Raw genomic sequence first — 18439 nt, 5'->3', positions numbered from 1 at the left:
ACATGATCTGAAATTCTACAGTGTTTGGTTCCTATCTTACAATATTCTGGTGAGAGAGCATCCATTTGAAACAGAATGGGAAGTGTTAAAAAAGGCATGAATGTTTCTGGTAGGATTAGAACAGCACAGATAATAAATAATAAATCAGAAACTAACCTTGTGATGTTAAGATATAAATATCATAGTTATCTAATAGGCAAATGTTTGCTGTTGGATCTCCATTTATAATTGATGCAATTTTAGCTGAATAAAGCAGAGGATCCAAGTATCTCTGATGTTTCTGTGCCCCTCTAGCATGCAGTGGAAGCTATTTGGAAAGCGGTAGCTGATATGCTGCAGCCAGATCGACCACCTGAGGCCCGACATGCTGTCCTCCATCTGTTGCAGGCAATTATTCTGGGACAGGTAAGTTTGCATTCCCAAGCAACTGTACTAGAAGGAAGCATCCTTTTCAAAAATGGATACCCCTTTCTTAAGCCAATTCTTTTGTCCTGAAGGGTGAAAGGCTGGGGATTCTCCGAGCTCATTTTTTTAGAGTGATTAAAGATTATCCGTCCAATGAAGACCTGCATGAGCGGCTAGAGGTATTCAAGGCACTGACTGACAATGGAAAACACATAACATACTTGGAAGAGGAACTAGGTAGGTCCCCTGTTTCAGCAGTAAATGTTTGCACTGAGAAGGGGGTGAGCAAAACTCATCATCTGTTCTGAGTTTCTGGTCTGATCCAGCAAGGTTTTTCCTCCTGGTTTTACAAGGAAGGACCTCTCGGGGGAATTTTTGAAGGGGTCATTTAGAAGCTTGAGGTATTGACCGTCATTTGTATAGAATGTTTTCTGCAGTTCAGCATCTGGCATTTTCCCCCTTTTCTTGTTGCTGCTTCTTTCAGCTGAATTTGTTCTTCAGTGGATGAAAGTTGGTTTGACTTCAGAGTTTCTGTTGGTGTTGATCAACTTAGTGAAATTCAACAGCTGCTACTTGGATGACTACATTGCTGGCATGGTCTAGTAAGGCAAAGTTTTAGATCTTCCCTTGCTTATAAGGAAGCATGATTAGTGTGGAATTCTGGATTCTGTGGCCCCGATGCATCTAGACAACCCGGTTTGGAGCAGGTTGCTCTGAACCTGCGTCCTTTTGCTGGCTGGGTTGTGGAGAAAGGATATCAGTCTCAGTTCAAGCGCTGCGTTCATTGAGATGGCAGCCTAAGGGAGCCTTCACATACCTGAGCCTGATTTTGGGGGTAGGTGGGTGGATGTTTCCGGCAGGCTTGAGTTGTACATTTAAGATTTCTGCCCAGGAGTTTCAGTTAACAAAGCCAGCCAACCAAAACGCTTAACCAGATTTTCCTTCCCTTCAGCATGATTTGCGCCTTGTGCATTCAGACGTCTTCTGCCATTGACATTAAGGTGAGCAGTGACTTAAATGTCGTGGGTGGGATAAAAAGGTCTGCGCTGGGACAATGAGGCTTTGAGTCTGTTTCTTTCTCCCTCGACACCTTCCAACCCATCCCTCCTCCTCCTCCTCCTCCTGCCATCAAGCTCCCTGTCTGCAAGTTGCTGTTGCAGCCACAGAATTCAGTCTGCCCACCAGCATCTCTTGGCGGGGCAGTTGGAAGCCTGCTTGTACCCCGCTCTTCACGCACTGGGTCACTTTGTGGCTGGCAGCTTGTGTCCTTGGGTGGAGGTCTGGGAAGGGGCCCACGTCCGAACTGCATGCACTGCAGCCTTTGCTCAGGCGAGGATAATGCTGGGTTTCTTTGCTGTTCCCTCGGCCCTACCTTTTTTTTATCAATCACCTGCCTGGTTTGCTTCAGTCGCCTGTATTTTTGTAATAGAAATACAAATAGAATAGAAATGAAATACAAAAAGCTCCTCGCCCCAATCTTTTCCCTCAAGGTTTCCCTGCAGGTGCTGGATGCCGTGGTGTGCTACAATTGCCTGCCTTCCGAAATCCTCCCCATGTTCATCATCACCTTGTGCTGGACCATCAATGTGAAGGAGCTCTGTGAGCCCTGCTGGAAGGTGAGGCCTTTCTCCCGGGCTCCGAGCAGGAAGCAGCTGAGCAGCAGGAGAAAAGCTCAGCAGCAGCAGCAGCAGCAGCATGGTGGGGTTTTTTTTCTTTGGGGAGGAAAGGGGGGGCTTAAGGAATCTGCTGCTGGGTTTACCCATCAACCAGGCCAGAATCTGTTTGGGTTGTGGGTTTATTTAACGTATGATAGTTAAGCAAGTCCTGGGATACTGGTCTGGTTCATGTCCTACACTAAGCCATAACGTGCTTTGTTTAGGATTAGTGCTATTTTTATAAGTAGGTTGAGTTGAATAAAGCAAATTCAATCCCAAACAGCAAATTCAGTCATGTAGATTTGCGAACCAAGCAATCTTCTGATCTGGTCATGTTCTTATCTCCAGGCAAACATGCCCAGATCCTTCTATTCTCCAGCGAAAGTTGCTTTGAGATCTAGGATGGGAGCAGGTGTTTCCTAGGGATGGGTTTCAGATGGCCTCCTTTTGCCTCCTTAATGCCCTAGTAGAACTTCCATACAAAATATTTGGGGTAAGGCAGGGTGGACCTGAACGGCTGGATCTCTGTCTGCTCTTTTTGCAGCTGTCAGGTTGGCAAGTAGAAGGCTTGAAGGGCTGCCTTTCGCTCATAGTTCTTCCAGCACAGCTCTTCCCCAAGATTCCACCCCCGGGTTTTACAGATCACTTACAGATCAGGGTTCAGCCCTTTACTGGCTGCTTTGCACCAGAAAAACATCTGACATTCAACTTCACATATCTGTGCTTTAAAGAGCAGGAATTTTGCATTGAAAATGTTTGGGTGATGTTTTAGAAGACAGTATGCCAAGTTAAGGGCTCAGTTAAGTGGCTCAGTGGCTAAGATGCTGAGCTTGTCAATCAGAAAGATCAGTGGTTCAGTGGTTCGAATCCCTAGTGCCGCGTAACGGAGTGAGCTCCGGTTGCTTGTCCCAGCTTCTGCCAACCTAGCAGTTGGAAAGCATGGGAAAATGCAAGTAGAAAACAGGGATCACCTCTGGTGGGAAGGTGACAGTGTACCGTGCGCCTCTGGTGTTTATGGCCACATGACCACGGAGATGTCTTTGGGGAGGGCTGGCTCTTTGGCTTTGAAATGGAGATGAGCACCACCCACTAGAGCCGGAAACGACTAGCACATATGTGCGAGGGGAACCTTTACCGTTACCTTTTATGCCAAATTATCTACCGTACAGCACATTATTGATGTAAATGTTATAGCTTCATTAAATTTCTGTTGGAGAATTCGTCATCAGGCTTGGTGCTTCCTTCATGTCTTTATTGCAAAATGTATAGTACTTTCTGTGTACAATTCTTGGGATTCTGTACACTTAACAGAGAGCCCTTATTTGTCCTTCAGCTCATGCGGAATCTGTTGGGAACTCACCTGGGTCATAGTGCCATTTATAACATGTGTCGGATCATGGAGGATAGGTATGTGGCTGCATGTCTTTCTCAGGGATGGGAGCAAGCCTTAGTTGTGGCACGTTGAAGGACCACCTTGTCAGCGCAGAGAGATGGTTGGGCACCACAAAAAATGAAATGTTGTTTCAGCTTGACGTAGGAAATGTAGAAAATCTGGGACCTGTTGTTTTGTTGCAGACTTTTGTGAGGAAGATTAGGGATGCTTCCCACTGTCCTCTGTTTTCAGGACCTACATGGCAGATGCTGTCCTCCTGAGGGGAGCTGTCTTCTTTGTGGGGATGGCCTTGTGGGGTGCACACAGACTGCAATCTCTCAAAAATTCACCAACATCTGTGCTGCCCTCTTTCCTGAAGGTAAACATGAGACTCTGAAAAGGATTTGAAACAGGAGAGTGTAGAGTTGCCTCCCCAAACCTGGGCCCTCCAGATGTATTGGATTTGATTCCAAATAATTCCAAGTGCAGCACAACCATAAGCCAGAGGCTTCATGGCGGTTGGCCCACCTCTTCCCAAAGTTCCCCACTTGCAAAGGCTGCCGTGGGTTCTTGATAGCAAAGCAGGTGATATTCCAGTCCCAGCTTAGATGCAAAGTTCACCAAATATTCACTCTGGTTGAGGATTAGTTGCCTTGCCTACTTGCAGATCAGCAACTAGGATACAATTTAGGTAAGGGAATCTTTTACAGATCTCTGAACTCCTTGGTGGGAAGGTGGAGGAACAAGCAGATGAATGCTGGAGAAGGGAACCCGGGCAGGGGATAGATTCAGAGATCCCTAAACACAAGGTGCTCTTCAGAGCTTCAGAGTGGCTTCCATCCCAGATGTGGAGCCTCATAAGAGCTCTGAGTGAGTAGAAATCTAAGGAAGCTATAAACATCTGGATTCCTCTCTTGGTCCTACTTACACAACACTAGCATTTGTTTACTATTTAGATTTGTTATTAATTTTACTATAAAATATGTCTACCACTTTCTTCCCAGACTTTAGGTGGTTTTGGGCAACAAAAATACAAAAACGATGCAGCTTTTGGATTTAAATAATTCTGATGAAAGCAGCTACACATAATAATAGAATGTAAAAATGGCACGTGTATAAAAATCCCTTGTGCTCTGTTTTTCCTTAAGCCCAGCAGAAGAGTACCTCCACCACGAGGAGAAGGGCCATTCTGGGGAGGGTGCAAGTGCTGCTTCTACTCACCAGCTCTTTCCTTGACGGGGGCTTTTCCTTTTAGGCCATGTCAGCCCCCAATGCCATCGTGTCTTATGAAATCGTCCTCTCCATAACAAGGCTGATCAAGAAATACGGCAAGGACCTCCAGGCAGTCACCTGGGACCTCCTTTTGGATATCATGCAGCGGCTGGTCGAGCAGCTGCAGGTTGGTGCCCTGCCTGTTTTAGATGCCCTCCTGGTGGAGCAGAGTTTGCTATGCAGCTGACCAAATTGTGAACTTCCGGTGTGTGTGGATTGAAGGTTGTTCTTGCTGTCTAGATTTGGAGTAGTTAATCCACAGAATAACACTAGAAACTCAGATTAATAATATTTATTGGCAGGAAGGTAAACAATTACAACACAAGGATTCCAGAGACTGCTCTAAATTTAGGGCAGAAAATGTGTCTGTTTCCTGCTTTCCAGCTGGAAGTTTGCTTCTTTCTGGAAGGTCCAGCAGTCGGAGCCTGTTCCTGCATCTGGAACCCTCACAGAAATAGAGGCTCTTGATTAAATAATTGCTAGGGGGAAATCAGCTGAGTCTCAAGTCTAACCGTTTGGGTTATGAACTGTAGCTAGGAAGAATGTGCATTTTCCTCCCATTCTTAGGCAGCGGGGTTAATGGAAGCAGCCGCTAGGTAGTGTGTTGAAATAAGAGGTTTTTTTCCTTCTGCCTTCTAGACTTTGGAAAGCCAGGAACTGAAGTCCATTGTCCACGATTTGCTGACCACAGTTGAGGAGCTGTGTGACCAGAATGACTTCCATGGCTCCAAAGAGAGATACTTTGAACTTGTGGAGCGATGTGCTGACCGAAGGCCTGTAAGGTTTCCAGTGGGAAATGCCCCCCCCCCCCCCCGCGATCCCTTCTAGTCATCTGATTTGGCCCCAAAGGGCTCCTTCACACTGTTGCTGATTCAATGCACTTGTAGACGGCCTTCCAGGCCCTCGGAGTGGTCAAAGCCAGCTGAGGAGTCTTGGATGGCATTAGCATGCAATGCTTTGCTACAGCCATGGAGAAAAAAACGGCCAGGTAGTCCCCAGCTTCACTTTGTGACTGCTCAAAGTTAATGGTGCTTATGACCATTTTTCACACCTATGACCATTGTAGCATCCCCATGGTCAGGTGATCAAAATTCATCCACTTGGCAATTGGTTCATATTTGTGATGGTTGCAGGGTCCCTGAGTCATATGATCACTTTTTGTCATGCAAAGTCCATGGGGAAGCTGGGTTACCAACCTAACACCGTTTTTTTCTCATCCAATCTAGAATCCCAGTTAATAAGGCTTTTAATAGTTCACTGGCTCTGGGATGGGACATTTTGGTTTTAATTTTTAATGCTGTAATGTAATGTAAAATGGAGCAAAAATTACTTAACAAATGTCTTGCTTAGCAACATAAATTTTGGTCTCAATTATGGTCATAAATTGAGGACCCTCTGAGTTCTATATCCATGGAGTTCTATAGAGTTTTTTTTTAAGTTCTGTAGTTTTATGTCTCAGGACATGGTACAAATCATCTGGTCCTCAGCAGTTCTTTAAAATAAGTGAATTCAGCCTCAGATGAAGAACAACACGGCATCATTTATTTTACAAAAAGAAAGTGGAGAAGCCCTGTGTGGAAAACTTAAGTCCACCCTGACTTCTTCCATAGGTACGAGGAGGCTACGTAGCAGCCAGGAGCTGCTAATCTGGGGCCCTTGATCAACTGAGCATCAGCAATTGGGACAACCTCTACAAAAGCCAAAGTTTTAGGCGCTTGCTGTTCACACAATGCCAAAGAGGGAAGACATCAGAAAAGGTTTCCAGAGAAGCAATTGGTGCTGACCATCAATTTGGGAAGGGTTATAAAGGCCATTTCCAGATAATTTAAAGTCCACCGGTCTCCAGAGAGGAAGATTATTCACCAGGGGAAAACATTCAGGGCAGTGCCAGTCTTCCAGGAGTGGCTGTCCCAGCAACCCCGAAGTCAGACCATACACAGAGAAAAATTGTGTGAAATTGTGGTGTTATTCATCTGAGGTTGTATTTACCTACTGCTAAGGGCCAGATGGTTTTGACTCTGTCTGATACATGAAACCAAAGAACTCAAAGAGGGTGTTCTGTCTTTTTCACCTGGGTGGTTTGTTTCAAACATGGCTTTTTTAACAGAAAAAGAGCAAAGGAAATCCTGCTTCCTCAGATAAGTCTCCTCCTTTTTCCAGTACCAGATTTGAGGCATTCTTATAATTGGTAGGAGCACTTGAATTTTATTTTGAAAAATAGAAATAAGCTAGGATTTCAGGTTTACAGAACAGAGCAGAATAACAGTTGGAAGGAGGTCTCAGGCAGGAAACCCTATACCCTTTCAGACAAATGGTTGCCCAATCTCTTTAAAACTTCCAATGTTGGAGCATTCACAACTTCTGGAGGCAAGTTGTTCCATTGCTTAATTGTTCTGGTTGTTAGGAAGTTTCTCCTTAATTCCAGGTTGCTTCTCTCCTTGATTAGTTTTCATCCATTGTTTCTTGTCCTACCCTGCTTTGAAGAATAGCTTGACTCCCTCTTCTTTGTGGCAACCCCTGAGATATTGGAAGACTGTTATCATGTCATCCCTAGTTCTTCTTTTCATTAAACTAGAACCAATTCCAACAACCATTCTTTATGTTTTAGCCTCCAGTCCTCTAATCATCTTTGATGCTCTTCTCTGCACTCTTTCTAGAATCTCAACATCTTTTTTATATCATGTCGATGACAATTGGATGCAGTATTCTAGGTGTGGCCTTTCCAAGGCATTATAAAGTGATATTAATGCTTCATGTGATCTTGATTCCATCCCTCTGTTAATGCAGCCTAGAACTTTGTTGGCTTTTTTGGCAGCTGCAGCACACGGCTGGCTCATATTTAAGTGGTTGTCCACTAGGACTCCCATGATCCCTCTGTTACTGTTGAGCCAGGAACCACCTATACTATACTTTTGCTTTAGGTTTTTTTTGCCTAAATGTAGAACCTTACTTTTGAATTTCATTTTGTTAGATAGCGCCCAACGTTCAAGTCTGTCAAGATCCTTCTGTATCTTAAGCCTATCTTTCGGAGTGTTGGCTATTCCTGCCAGCTTGGTATCTGCAGATTTGATGAGTTCCCTCATCTATCCTCTCATCCAAATCATGGATGAAGATGCTGAAGAGTCCTGGGCCTAAAACAGAGCCATGGGGTGCCACACTTCCCTCCATGTAGATGCAGCTCCATTGAGGTCTACATGTTGACCCCGGTTGGTCAGCCAGTTACAAATCGATCTGGTGCTGATGCTGTCTAACCCACATTTTTCTATCCTACCAAGCTTCCATAATGGCAACAATATCATATCTGCTCTTATTTACTTGCATTTCTAATTCACCCTTTGTATTCCTCATACTCTGTGCGTTGGTGTATAGACATTTGAGTCCTTTTGGACTGACCCTGTGTTTACTTTCTATATAACCTGTTTTGTGCCTTAGTTCCCCTAATTCCTTACCACCTCTTTGCTTGGTGCAGATGGTATGGCACCCAATATCAAAAGCTTGATTTTCCTTGACAGCAAGGTTGATATTCTTACCAGCACAAACATCTGTTACAAGCACTAATAACTCTGTTAGTTTTAGATTGCTGCGGACAGAAATGTTCAATTAACTCTGAGTTAATTGATTAATTGAGTCATGATTAAATCAATCCTGATCAATAAAGCCCATTATTTTAAATGTTATTTATTCTCCCAAAACTGGTTTGATGTTTGTGAAGAAGTTGTATGTACAACTGTGCTTCAGTTAGAAAAAAACACATTTTAATGTTACATATGAATTAAAAAAGAAATCTAAGTTACAAACTGCAGGGCAGATAATATGTCCTTATTTCTAACTACCACTGGAAGAGACCACCGTTTAAGTCACGTCCCTTCTAAACCATGACATTGGTCTGCATGATCCTGATGATGATGATGATGATGATGATGATTATTCGATTGTATCACAGCGGCCAGTTGTTTCGCCGGATTTGGCATTGATTACTAGTCGGGCCCCACCCAGGGGCCTAGGACGTCGTAACGTATTTTCGTAATATACGTGCAGATCCAAGCAGTGCAGCTTTTTGCATTTGACTGATGGTGATTTTGTCAAGTTTTAACTGTTTTAAATGTAATTCCAGTGCTTTTGGAATAGCACCCAGTGTGCCGATTACCACTGGAATTACCACTGCTGGTTTGTGCCATAATAGTTGAATTTCAATTTTTAGGTCCTGGTATTTCACGATTTTTTCATGTTCCTTCTCCTCGACCCTGCTATCACCTGGTATTGCGATGTTTATGATTGTAACCTTCTTTTTCTCAACCAGTGTGATGTCTGGTGTGTTATGCGCCAGTATTTTGTCCGTTTGTATACGAAAATCCCATAGAATCTTGACCATCTGATTTTTGGTGACTTTTTCAGGCTTATGTTCCCACCAGTTTGTTGTTGTTTTAATATTATAATTTTTGCACAAATTCCAGTGGATCATTTGTGCTACTGAATTGTGCCGCAATTTATAATCAATCTGCACAATTTTTTTACAGCAGCTGAGTATGTGGTCAACAGTTTCATCAACTTCTTTGCAGAGTCTGCATATTATTATTATTATTATTATTATTATTATTATTATTATTATTATTATTATTATTATTATTATTATTATTATTATTATTATTATTATTATTATTATTTGCATATATGAAACAAAACGTGGTCCAAGAATGCTTGGATCTTACTGGGAAAAGGTAGGAGGCTATTTTTATTTAATTTATCAAATTTAGAAAATGCCCATATCTCTGACAGAGGAACTCTGGCTGGTGTAAACGTAAAATATTAAAACCTAAAAACTGTATATAAAATTATATAAGAAGCAAAAGAGAGTTAAAATGAAAATGATTCAGAACTCCAGTATCGTTTTCCCCCCTCACTGCTGCCTCTCTCTTGCCTTTTGAAAGGAATCTTCAGTTCTGAATCTTATAACCTACCGAGCTCAGTCCATCCACCCTGCGAAGGACGGCTGGATTCAGAACCTGCAGGCATTAATGGACAGGTTCTTCAGGTAGGACCAACAACTGCCGCGTGGCTCCACATCACCTCTTCTCTCTCCAGGCTTTGCCGGATGAGGATGCTGAGATGAGGGTGGCAAAGAGCTGCTGGAGACCATGTCAGGAAGGGACTCTGATTGAGCTCCCACATTCATAATGGTTTGCACCTTCTGAATGCAACCACCGTGGTTTGTGAACGGCTTTATGGCTTAGAGCTATTTATGACTCTAGCCCATGTGATCATACTTTTCTGATCTTTGATACTACTTATTGCAATAACGTCCCGTCTCTCTCCTGGGAGCTCAAGGCCACTCACATGGATCGAGAGGGAGGAGAATGGGTAGCTGTGAGCTCCATTCACTGGGGGAGGCAGGGTAGGTAGGTGGGTGTTGAACCTGATCTCAGTTTGAATACCGAATGTATAGATGAAGTAGCAAACTTACTTTCACTTGGCTCTAAATGATTTGATACCAACCAACGTATTATAACTGAAGAAATATTAGGAGAAACGTCTGCCTGGCTCAGATGATTCCAAAGTGGAATTAGAGAGACTTGGTGATGGTGGCCTCTTCTTTTGTTAAAGGGCCTAGAAAGAGAAGGTGGCTGCTCAAGGATTGGGACACTTGAGCAGCCGATACGTCTGTGGACCTTGCATTGGACCTCAGGTTCTGTCACATGGCTTAACTTTTTGTGGCTGCATCGCCACATCGGAGTAGGGATGTTGAGGCCTCTTCCACCTTTCAAGTCACGTAGTCACAATTTGGGCACTTGGCAATTGGTTGTAAAGGTGTGCCGGTTGCCAGGTGTCAAAGTGAGATCTCGTGATTGCAACCTGGGACCTTTTTTTTTTGCTGTTTTTTGTCAAAAAGTGGTAAAAATGCCCATTGAGGAAACTGGATTTGCTTAATGACCACATTGTTTGTTTAATGACTACAGTGATTTGCTTAATGACCGCCATAAAAATTGCTGTAAAATCGAGCCATCTCATAAGTGCAATACAGTAACTTCTGATGAAAAAACTACATGTACTTATATTGATTCATGTTTTTATTAGTAGCAGTATTTCTATAATTATTATATTGTTTTAAGTTAAGTGTTATAATTAGGATAACAAATCATTGGAACGTGTCCTATTGGCCCAGAAGTTCATCACCACTGAATAAACCAAAGATTGGTTTCTGCTAAAGGGTCAGATGACTCCCTGAGTTAGCTGGTAATTTAACAAGATGAGCAACGTTGGCCAACATAAGAGTTTGAGTTGCCAGGGTAGATTTGGTCTCTTTTTGAAAAGCAACCTTATTTCTCCTCCTTTTCTGCTTAGAAATGAGAGCCGGGGTGCTGTTCGCATAAAAGTTTTGCACGTTTTGTCTTTCGTGCTGAGTGTCAACAGGCAGCTTTATGAGGTGAGTCTCCCTCTTATTCTGATTATGCAGAGAGGTCGTCAGGCTTTGTGGTTAATGGGCCGGAGGAGAGAGGCACAAGCAGTTGGTGTGCAAACTGTTCTCTGTATCGAAGCAATGGTGTTCACGCTCAAACTGACCACGTGTTTGGCCAAGCTAGAGATGCGTCTTCTGATCCGGTTGGTCTGGACAGGCCTGTTTTTATCTGAGGAAGCTGCACAGCCTCTTTCTTGTCTGTGTCTCCTAGATTCAGTGCTTTCCTGCAGTGAAATGGAACATCTGTGAGTTGCTTCTTTGGCTTCCATCAGGTGATCCTTGGATCCTTTGGAAACCTTGAATGTATGCACTGCTCTCTTTCTTCTCCCACCTATCACTGCTTGCATTTCTCAAATTCCTATTTAAGGTGGTGAATTTATAATGATTACTTATTTGTCTATTGATTTTTAGTATGTTAGGTGGGATTCAGTAAAAGCAGCAGAACACAAATTTTAAAATCACAAATTGAAACAACAATTAATAAAGACTAGTTCAGCATTTAAAAATCATAGAAAACTGCGTTTTTACTGTGAAGTGCTCAGAGATCTTGATAATCAGCTGAATTCAAAATATCAGGAGTAATATTAACAGTTGCAAAATTGCCTCAATTGCTCACTAACACTGCTGAAAGATAAAACAATAGTTTATAAACCAAAAAAGTAAGGCAGAAGCAAAGATCAAAATTCAGGTGCTTGGCAACTGACTCATATTTGCAGTGTTTTGGGGTCATGTGATCACATGTCTTGATCTTCTGGGGGAGCCAGATTCATTTAGTGTGCTACTAACTTAACATCTGCATTGATGTACTTAACAACTGGTCAAAAAACAACTGGTTATAAAAGGTCATAAAATGGAACAAAGTTTACTTGACCACAGTCTAGCTTAGCAACAGAAATTTTTAGTTCAATTGTCGTAAATCAAGGACTACCTGTACAATACAGGGCTGATATCAATCTTGCAAGCTAGAAAATCTTCCCTCTAGGGCAGATCCTTCCCTTAGTTTCTTTTCCTGACCCCTAAGTGACTGGGGAGTTCTGCACCCAACCTCTCTTCCCCTCGTTCCCCAGCGTCTTTCATGGTTGCGTGTGTTGAAGAGATTGTGGGTCCTAGAGGTCAGATGACGTGTGGCTGCTTGAGGACCTAAAAATCCAAGACTCCTGAACCTGATGGTTTTGCCTGACAGCATAGAAACCTGTCTATCCACCCACCTTAGTTACAGTGGGAAATTATCTCTGATTGCAGGAGGAATTGATTAATCTGGTCATCTCCCAGCTGTCTCATGTCCCGGAAGATAAAGACCACCAAGTTCGCAAACTGGCCACCCAGTTGCTGGTGGACTTGGCTGAAGGTTGCAATACCCACCACTTCAGCAGCTTGCTGGATATCATAGAGAAGGTATGGACTCCGTGTTTCACCTCCAGTCTCTGTGACCGCAGAGATTAAGCCCCTTCCCAGGAAACAGAGAGCAAATCCTGCTTCGGGCCAGAGAGACTGTTGTCACGTCAAGGGTGGCTGCCTTTCTGGTGGGGCTGCCAAGTACACATTGTAAAATTAAGAGGCTTTGGTAACAATGACAGCACTGTGTTGCAACTGTGCTTTGGGGGTGGGCAGTGGGATTGGACCCCCACCTCGAAGCTCACGTTTAGGCTCCTTCCCCTTCCAGGATGTCTTGTTAGCTGAAAGAGAGTTCAGATGTACACAAAGCACTGAACTATGATGTTTTCAAGCATGGTTTATTGAATAAGCTATGCAGACAGTCCTCATTTTTCAACCACAACTGTGACTTACAACTCTGTTGCTAAGTAATGTGGTTGTTAAGCAAGACATCTCACACAATTGACCCTCACAGCAATGGCAGTTCTGGCCATGTCTGTTGCCAGTGTTAAGTGAATCCCACTCGGTCATCAGCTGAGGACCCACCCTCAGATAAGCCATTCTCAACTTGGTCCCTCCCGGCCCCAAGCCTTGGTTCTTGCAGCTAAGGGGGTGCCTCCTCTTCACCCCCCCCCCCTTCATGTCCATCCTCTTGGCCGTCCTACCCAGCAGCACCTTTCAGTGGTGGCATCAGCAGCTCTCCGAGCTCTCGAGGTGTGGCCCGGCAATCTCCGCCCCCCTTTTAAAATTATTATAAAGAGTTTTTATTTTTTTAAACAGACAAACAAGACACAAAACATAAAACCATCTTTCATTACATACAGTGTGTTGATTGGTTGCAATTTTTTTGTGCATCCTTTCCATAGTCATTACTTGCAATTTATATAAAAACACATGTTATCAAATCCAAAATGTTTATATATGTTATCAATGTACGTTATTTGTTTGACTATCACTATTTATTCCTTTACTTTCAACAAGCTATACTTAATGTTGGGATCATTTATATTGTAATAATTCATTACATCATCTTCAATCTATCCAATAATAATAATAATATCTTTATATTATATTCAATATCATTCTTTTATTTTTGTATTGATAGCATTCTCTAGTATCTTTCATTTCCATGTTTTTTTATCTAGCCATTGATAAAATAAATCCCATGTCTTATAAAATTGTTTATCTTTTTGTTCTCTAATTTCAAATGTCAATTTACCCATTTCAGCACATTCCATTATTTTATAGATAACTTCCTCCTATGTTGGTATTTTCTCATTTTTCCAATTTTTAGCAAATACAATTCTAGCTGCGGTTAATACATTTACAATCAAGTATTTCAATTCTCTATTGTATGTTTCCGGTATAATTCCCAACAAAAAGATTTCTGGTTTAAAGTCTATATGTTTTTGTATCATCTTTTCCAACCAAGTGTGAATTTTAGTCCAATATCTTTTAGCTTCTATATAAGTCCACCACATATGATAATATGAACCCGGTATCTGATGACATTTCCAACACTTTTCCGATTTATTCTTGAACATTCTTGCTATTCTCATCGGGGATAGATGCCACCTGTAAAACATCCTATACAAATTTTCTTTATATGCTGTTGACATTGTCATTTTATAATTTTGGGACCACAATTTCTGCCAATTCTCTAAGTCTATCCCACGCCCAAATTTTTTCTCCCAAGCAATCATGGATTCTTTAACTTGTTCTTCTTCTAACTTAACCTCTAATAAGAATCCATACAGTTTTTAAATTACCTTTTCATCATAACCTATCAAAATTTTATCTAGCTCAGTCATTTTATCATGGAAACCTTCCATTTTAAGATCTTTATCATATCTAGAATGTATTTGCGCATATGAAAACCAGTTCATCTTTATACCTTGCTGTTCAAGTTCTTGCATCGATTTAAGTTCACCCTTTGCATTAAATATTTCACCATATCTAACTCTGTGTTCCTTTTTGTATGTTATTGGATATGAAAATGCTTCAGTAGTTGATATCCAGACTGGAACTTTTAAATAATGTTGCCTTTTAATCTTCTCCCAATTTAATAGCCTCACGTATATAATGTCTTCTAAAATATCCTTGCGTTTTAGTTCCCTTGTATGTGCCATCCCAACAGCAAACCATGTCCTTCTACAGTCAGTATTCTAGAATTTCTTAATGTTATCCACTCCTTAACCCACATCAAGCTTGTTGCCTGGTAGTATAACTCCCAATTAGGTAGGCCAAATCCTCCTCTTATTCTAGCATCTTGTAACAATTTTAATTTTATTCTTTCCTTCTTTCCCTGCCAAATACTTCAACATTATTTTGTTTAAATGATCAAAATAATCTTTCCCTAACCTAATTGGAATTGTCTGGAACAAATATAAAATTCTAGGTAATATATTCATTTTGATTGTAGCTATTCTCTCTATTATTGATAATTGTAAATTTTCCCATTTTGTCAAATCTGTTACAATCTGCTGTTTAAATTTATGGTAATTGTTCTCTTTAAGTGTACTACATCTTGCTGTCAAATATATCCCCAAGTACTTGACCTTATTCGTGACTTGGATCTTCAAAGCTTCCGCCAATTCTTCCTTTTGTCTTAATAGCATATTCTTTGTCAAAATCTTTGTTTTGTCTTTGTTTATTTTCAAACCTGCTACTTTTCCATATTCCTCTATTTTCTGTATCAATTTAGGTGCAGTTTCTAATGGATCCTCTAAGATGAAGTCTGCAAATGCTTGCAATTTGTATTCTTCCTTTTTAATTTTCATTCCTTTTATGTCTTTTTCTTCTCTAATATTTCTGTTTAAAACTTCTAATGTTAAGACAAATAGCAAAGGAGATAGTGGACAGCCTTGTCTTGTCCCTTTCCTTATTTCAATAGAGTCTGTCAGTTCTCAATTTATCATTATCTTTGCTGTTTGTTTGTGGTATATAGTTTGTATGACTTGGGTAAATTTCTTACAGCTGTTCCAGCTGTAACAACATAAATAGCCAACACACATTGTCAAAGTCTTTCTGTGCATCTAAAAACATCAAAGCCATTTGTTTTTCAGGAGGTGCCTCGTAATATTCCAAAGTGTCTAAAATTATTCTCATATTATCTTTCTGATACCTTCTGGAATCAGCCATCTATAATTAACACCTTTTAAAGTAGAATTTTAGTCAAGAATTGGTATTCTCTTCTCATCTCTCTCACTCTGCTTGGTATTTGTTTCAAAACTACAATCTCCTTGCCTTTATATTTCAGTTTCTTGTCTCTTGCCTTTTGTAGTATTTGTGTCTTAATTGCTTTCTTAGTAAATCTTATATGAATTTCTCTAGGGAGACCGTTTCTTGCTGCATATCTTGTATAGACTCGAAACACCTCATCTCTTCGGTCCATCTTCTTCTGTGCGCTGCTTGGGGAATCCAAGCATGGGTTAACTTTGTCCATTAGCCTAGAGACTGAGTTACATAATTGTTGACCATGCCTCCTCTGACTGGGGTAATTCAGTTTTTTAACTCAGTCCAGCCTAAAGAGATGTAAAAAAAATTCTTTTCTAGGACATTAGACAAATTACTCCTTCTTTACTTATTTCTTTATTTATTCTTTATTTATTCTTTATTTAATTAGTTCTTCTGGATTTATTTCGTCTGGATTTAGTTCATGCATTTGGACTGAATTGTGGTTCAAGAAAGTGTGAGCCATGTTGTCTGCTCATTTCGACGAGCAGTAATTACGCTGGGTAATTGTTCCCGTTGGTATTTCGGCGGTTTCCCTTAAGGGTCTCGTGGCAAGGGGGACTAGTGTATTGGAAGAATTGCAGCAGATAGCTGCCGCGGATGTGAGTCAATTTGTCGTTCTCCGCTCCCGTGGGTGCCGCAATGAGAGTAGGTTCGCCTCTCTTGCGTTGGTTTGAACGGCCACAATCCGCTTAGAGGGTGCGATCGGCCCAACGTGACTCGTCGCCTCATGATTGTGGCGCTGCTGTTCCCTTCGTGTTGACTTTGGTTGTGCCGGTTGCAACTCATACAGCGCTTAGTAGCAAGCGGTCACCATTTTGACGACATTTGGATTTCGCACCATTTTCTCTCTGCTGCGGTGGCCATTTTTGACGCCACCTCTTCTGAGCGCCGAGAAACAGCTGGAAGGGCAGCGCTTAGCATTTTGTGCCCAAACGGCGCCTACGTCACTAATGACTTGTTCTGGGAGCTGAGGAGGTCGGTTCGCCATCTCGCTGCTCCAGCGCATGTGGATACTTTGCAAGTATTCAGAATCATTCCAATTCGGCTTCCCGACAATCACCTCTGATATTGGGTCGTGAACTGAGCCTTTCAACTCCTTGTTAGTAATTATGGCTGATTGTTCCATCTCTAGAGGCAGTGCTGGGGCTTCTACCTCTTCCCCACTGCAATCCGAGGCCACTGGGGCCAGTACTAGGGTGGGGAGAGCCACCACTAGGGCCGCTAGTCACAGGGCTTGTGCTTCATCCACGGCTCCGATTAAGGTCGCCAAGCGCAAGGACAAAGGTAAATTAAAAGCCCCTGTGGCCACCAACAGGTCACCTCTGGCTTTAGTAGCTGAAGGCCCCTCACCCGGTTCTCCCATTCATTTGACTGGAATACAGAGTTGGTCTCCGGACCTCCCTATCCCGCTAGAACTGGCAACTGAGAAAGGGGAATTGGGGCCCCAATCTCCCCCCAGTCCTTCTGAGGCCAGGCCAGCTTCAACGCCCACACGTTCGAGGCCTACAGCCACGTTTACCCCCATAGCTGCTGGGCTGAGGCTTCAGGAAGGTTCTGAGTTTAACCCCCCTGCACTACAAAACATGATCTCAGCAGCCATCGCACAGGGCGTGGATGCGGAGTTGCATTGCAGGGCCCAGAGGCCTAGGGTTGCAACCTCAGCTAGGGAAACTTAATTCCCAGGCTGACCCCCCCATCACCGCTTCCCTCAGTCTACAGTGAACGGTGTTAGGTGAGGAGGAAGGGGTGGCAGACCTGGAACTCTCCGATGACGAGGGCCTAGTGCAGGACAAGCAGGCATTTCCCGGCTTGTTCCGGCCTGCTTTATTTAAATCTCTTCTATACAAGGCCAAAGCAACGACCAATTTGGGCAGCACTTCCACGCAGGCCAGTACCGCGGTAGGACTGGATCTCACAGAGTGCTTGTTCGCTGAGCAGGTACCGGAACAGGATGTCATTCCCTTTCCAAAGCTGTTTTCAGACGTTCAAAAACAATGGGCCCAACCAACTGCTGTTTCCCCACCTAGCAATGGGGACAGGAGGCTCTACACCTCTACCCCTGAACTGGATGGGATTCTCCAATTCCCCACGGTGGACCCCCCCAATTGCTGCCTTGGCCTCTCCAGCCTTGATCCCATCTGAAATTTCAGAAGGCTTCAAAGCTGAAGACTGTAAGGCCGAGCTGGTCATTCGCAAAACGCACCACGCAGCTGCCTGGGCGTTGCAGGTTGCTACAGCAGCCTCGTTCTTCAACAGAACTTCGCTAGTATGGCTCAGGCAATTACAGGCCAGGCTTGCTCCTTATGATATGTGTCTCCACCAAGACGTTAACTGGTGGCAGCGTTAGAGTTTTCCTCTGATGCTACTCTCAATGAGGCCTATTTTGCATCTCGAGCGGTAGTGTCCAATGTTGCTTCCCATTGCCTTCTCTGGCTCCGCCATTGGCAGGCAGACGTACGTTCCAAATGGCGCCTGGCCTCTACCCCATTCAAAGGTTTTTGGTGCGGTGTTAGACCCTATCTTAATTGAGACGAGGGACAAACGTAAAGTCCTCCCATCGACCAGTAGACGTACAGACAGGAGACAACAGCCCTACAATAGAAGGCAGCCATTTTGGGCTGGGGATTTGGCGTTCACTACCGCCCCATATAACTCCCAGTACAAGAGGTC

General features: G+C 42.8%; 1 protein-coding gene across 3 annotated transcripts in view; it reads left to right on the top strand.

The window, feature by feature from the left end:
- Positions 1-18439, top strand: part of TSC2 (TSC complex subunit 2) — a 60767-nt gene that overhangs the window by 3823 nt on the left and 38505 nt on the right. For all 3 annotated transcript variants that reach the window (XM_081965381.1, XM_081965380.1, XM_081965382.1), the window contains exons 4-15: positions 295-405; positions 498-642; positions 890-1007; positions 1358-1406; positions 1896-2021; positions 3394-3467; positions 3685-3811; positions 4688-4831; positions 5344-5481; positions 9633-9736; positions 11044-11125; positions 12401-12553. In XM_081965381.1, the coding sequence (XP_081821507.1) occupies positions 295-405; positions 498-642; positions 890-1007; positions 1358-1406; positions 1896-2021; positions 3394-3467; positions 3685-3811; positions 4688-4831; positions 5344-5481; positions 9633-9736; positions 11044-11125; positions 12401-12553 (1371 nt within the window). The remainder of the gene's footprint in view (positions 1-294; positions 406-497; positions 643-889; positions 1008-1357; positions 1407-1895; positions 2022-3393; positions 3468-3684; positions 3812-4687; positions 4832-5343; positions 5482-9632; positions 9737-11043; positions 11126-12400; positions 12554-18439) is intronic.

This window comes from Natrix helvetica (genome assembly GCF_964273705.1).
Source record: "Natrix helvetica genome assembly, chromosome: 13".
In the NCBI taxonomy this organism is placed as follows: Eukaryota; Metazoa; Chordata; class Lepidosauria; order Squamata; family Natricidae; genus Natrix; species Natrix helvetica.
The sequence above is the reverse complement of the archived record's forward strand: the minus strand, read 5'-3'. Positions and strand labels throughout refer to the sequence as shown.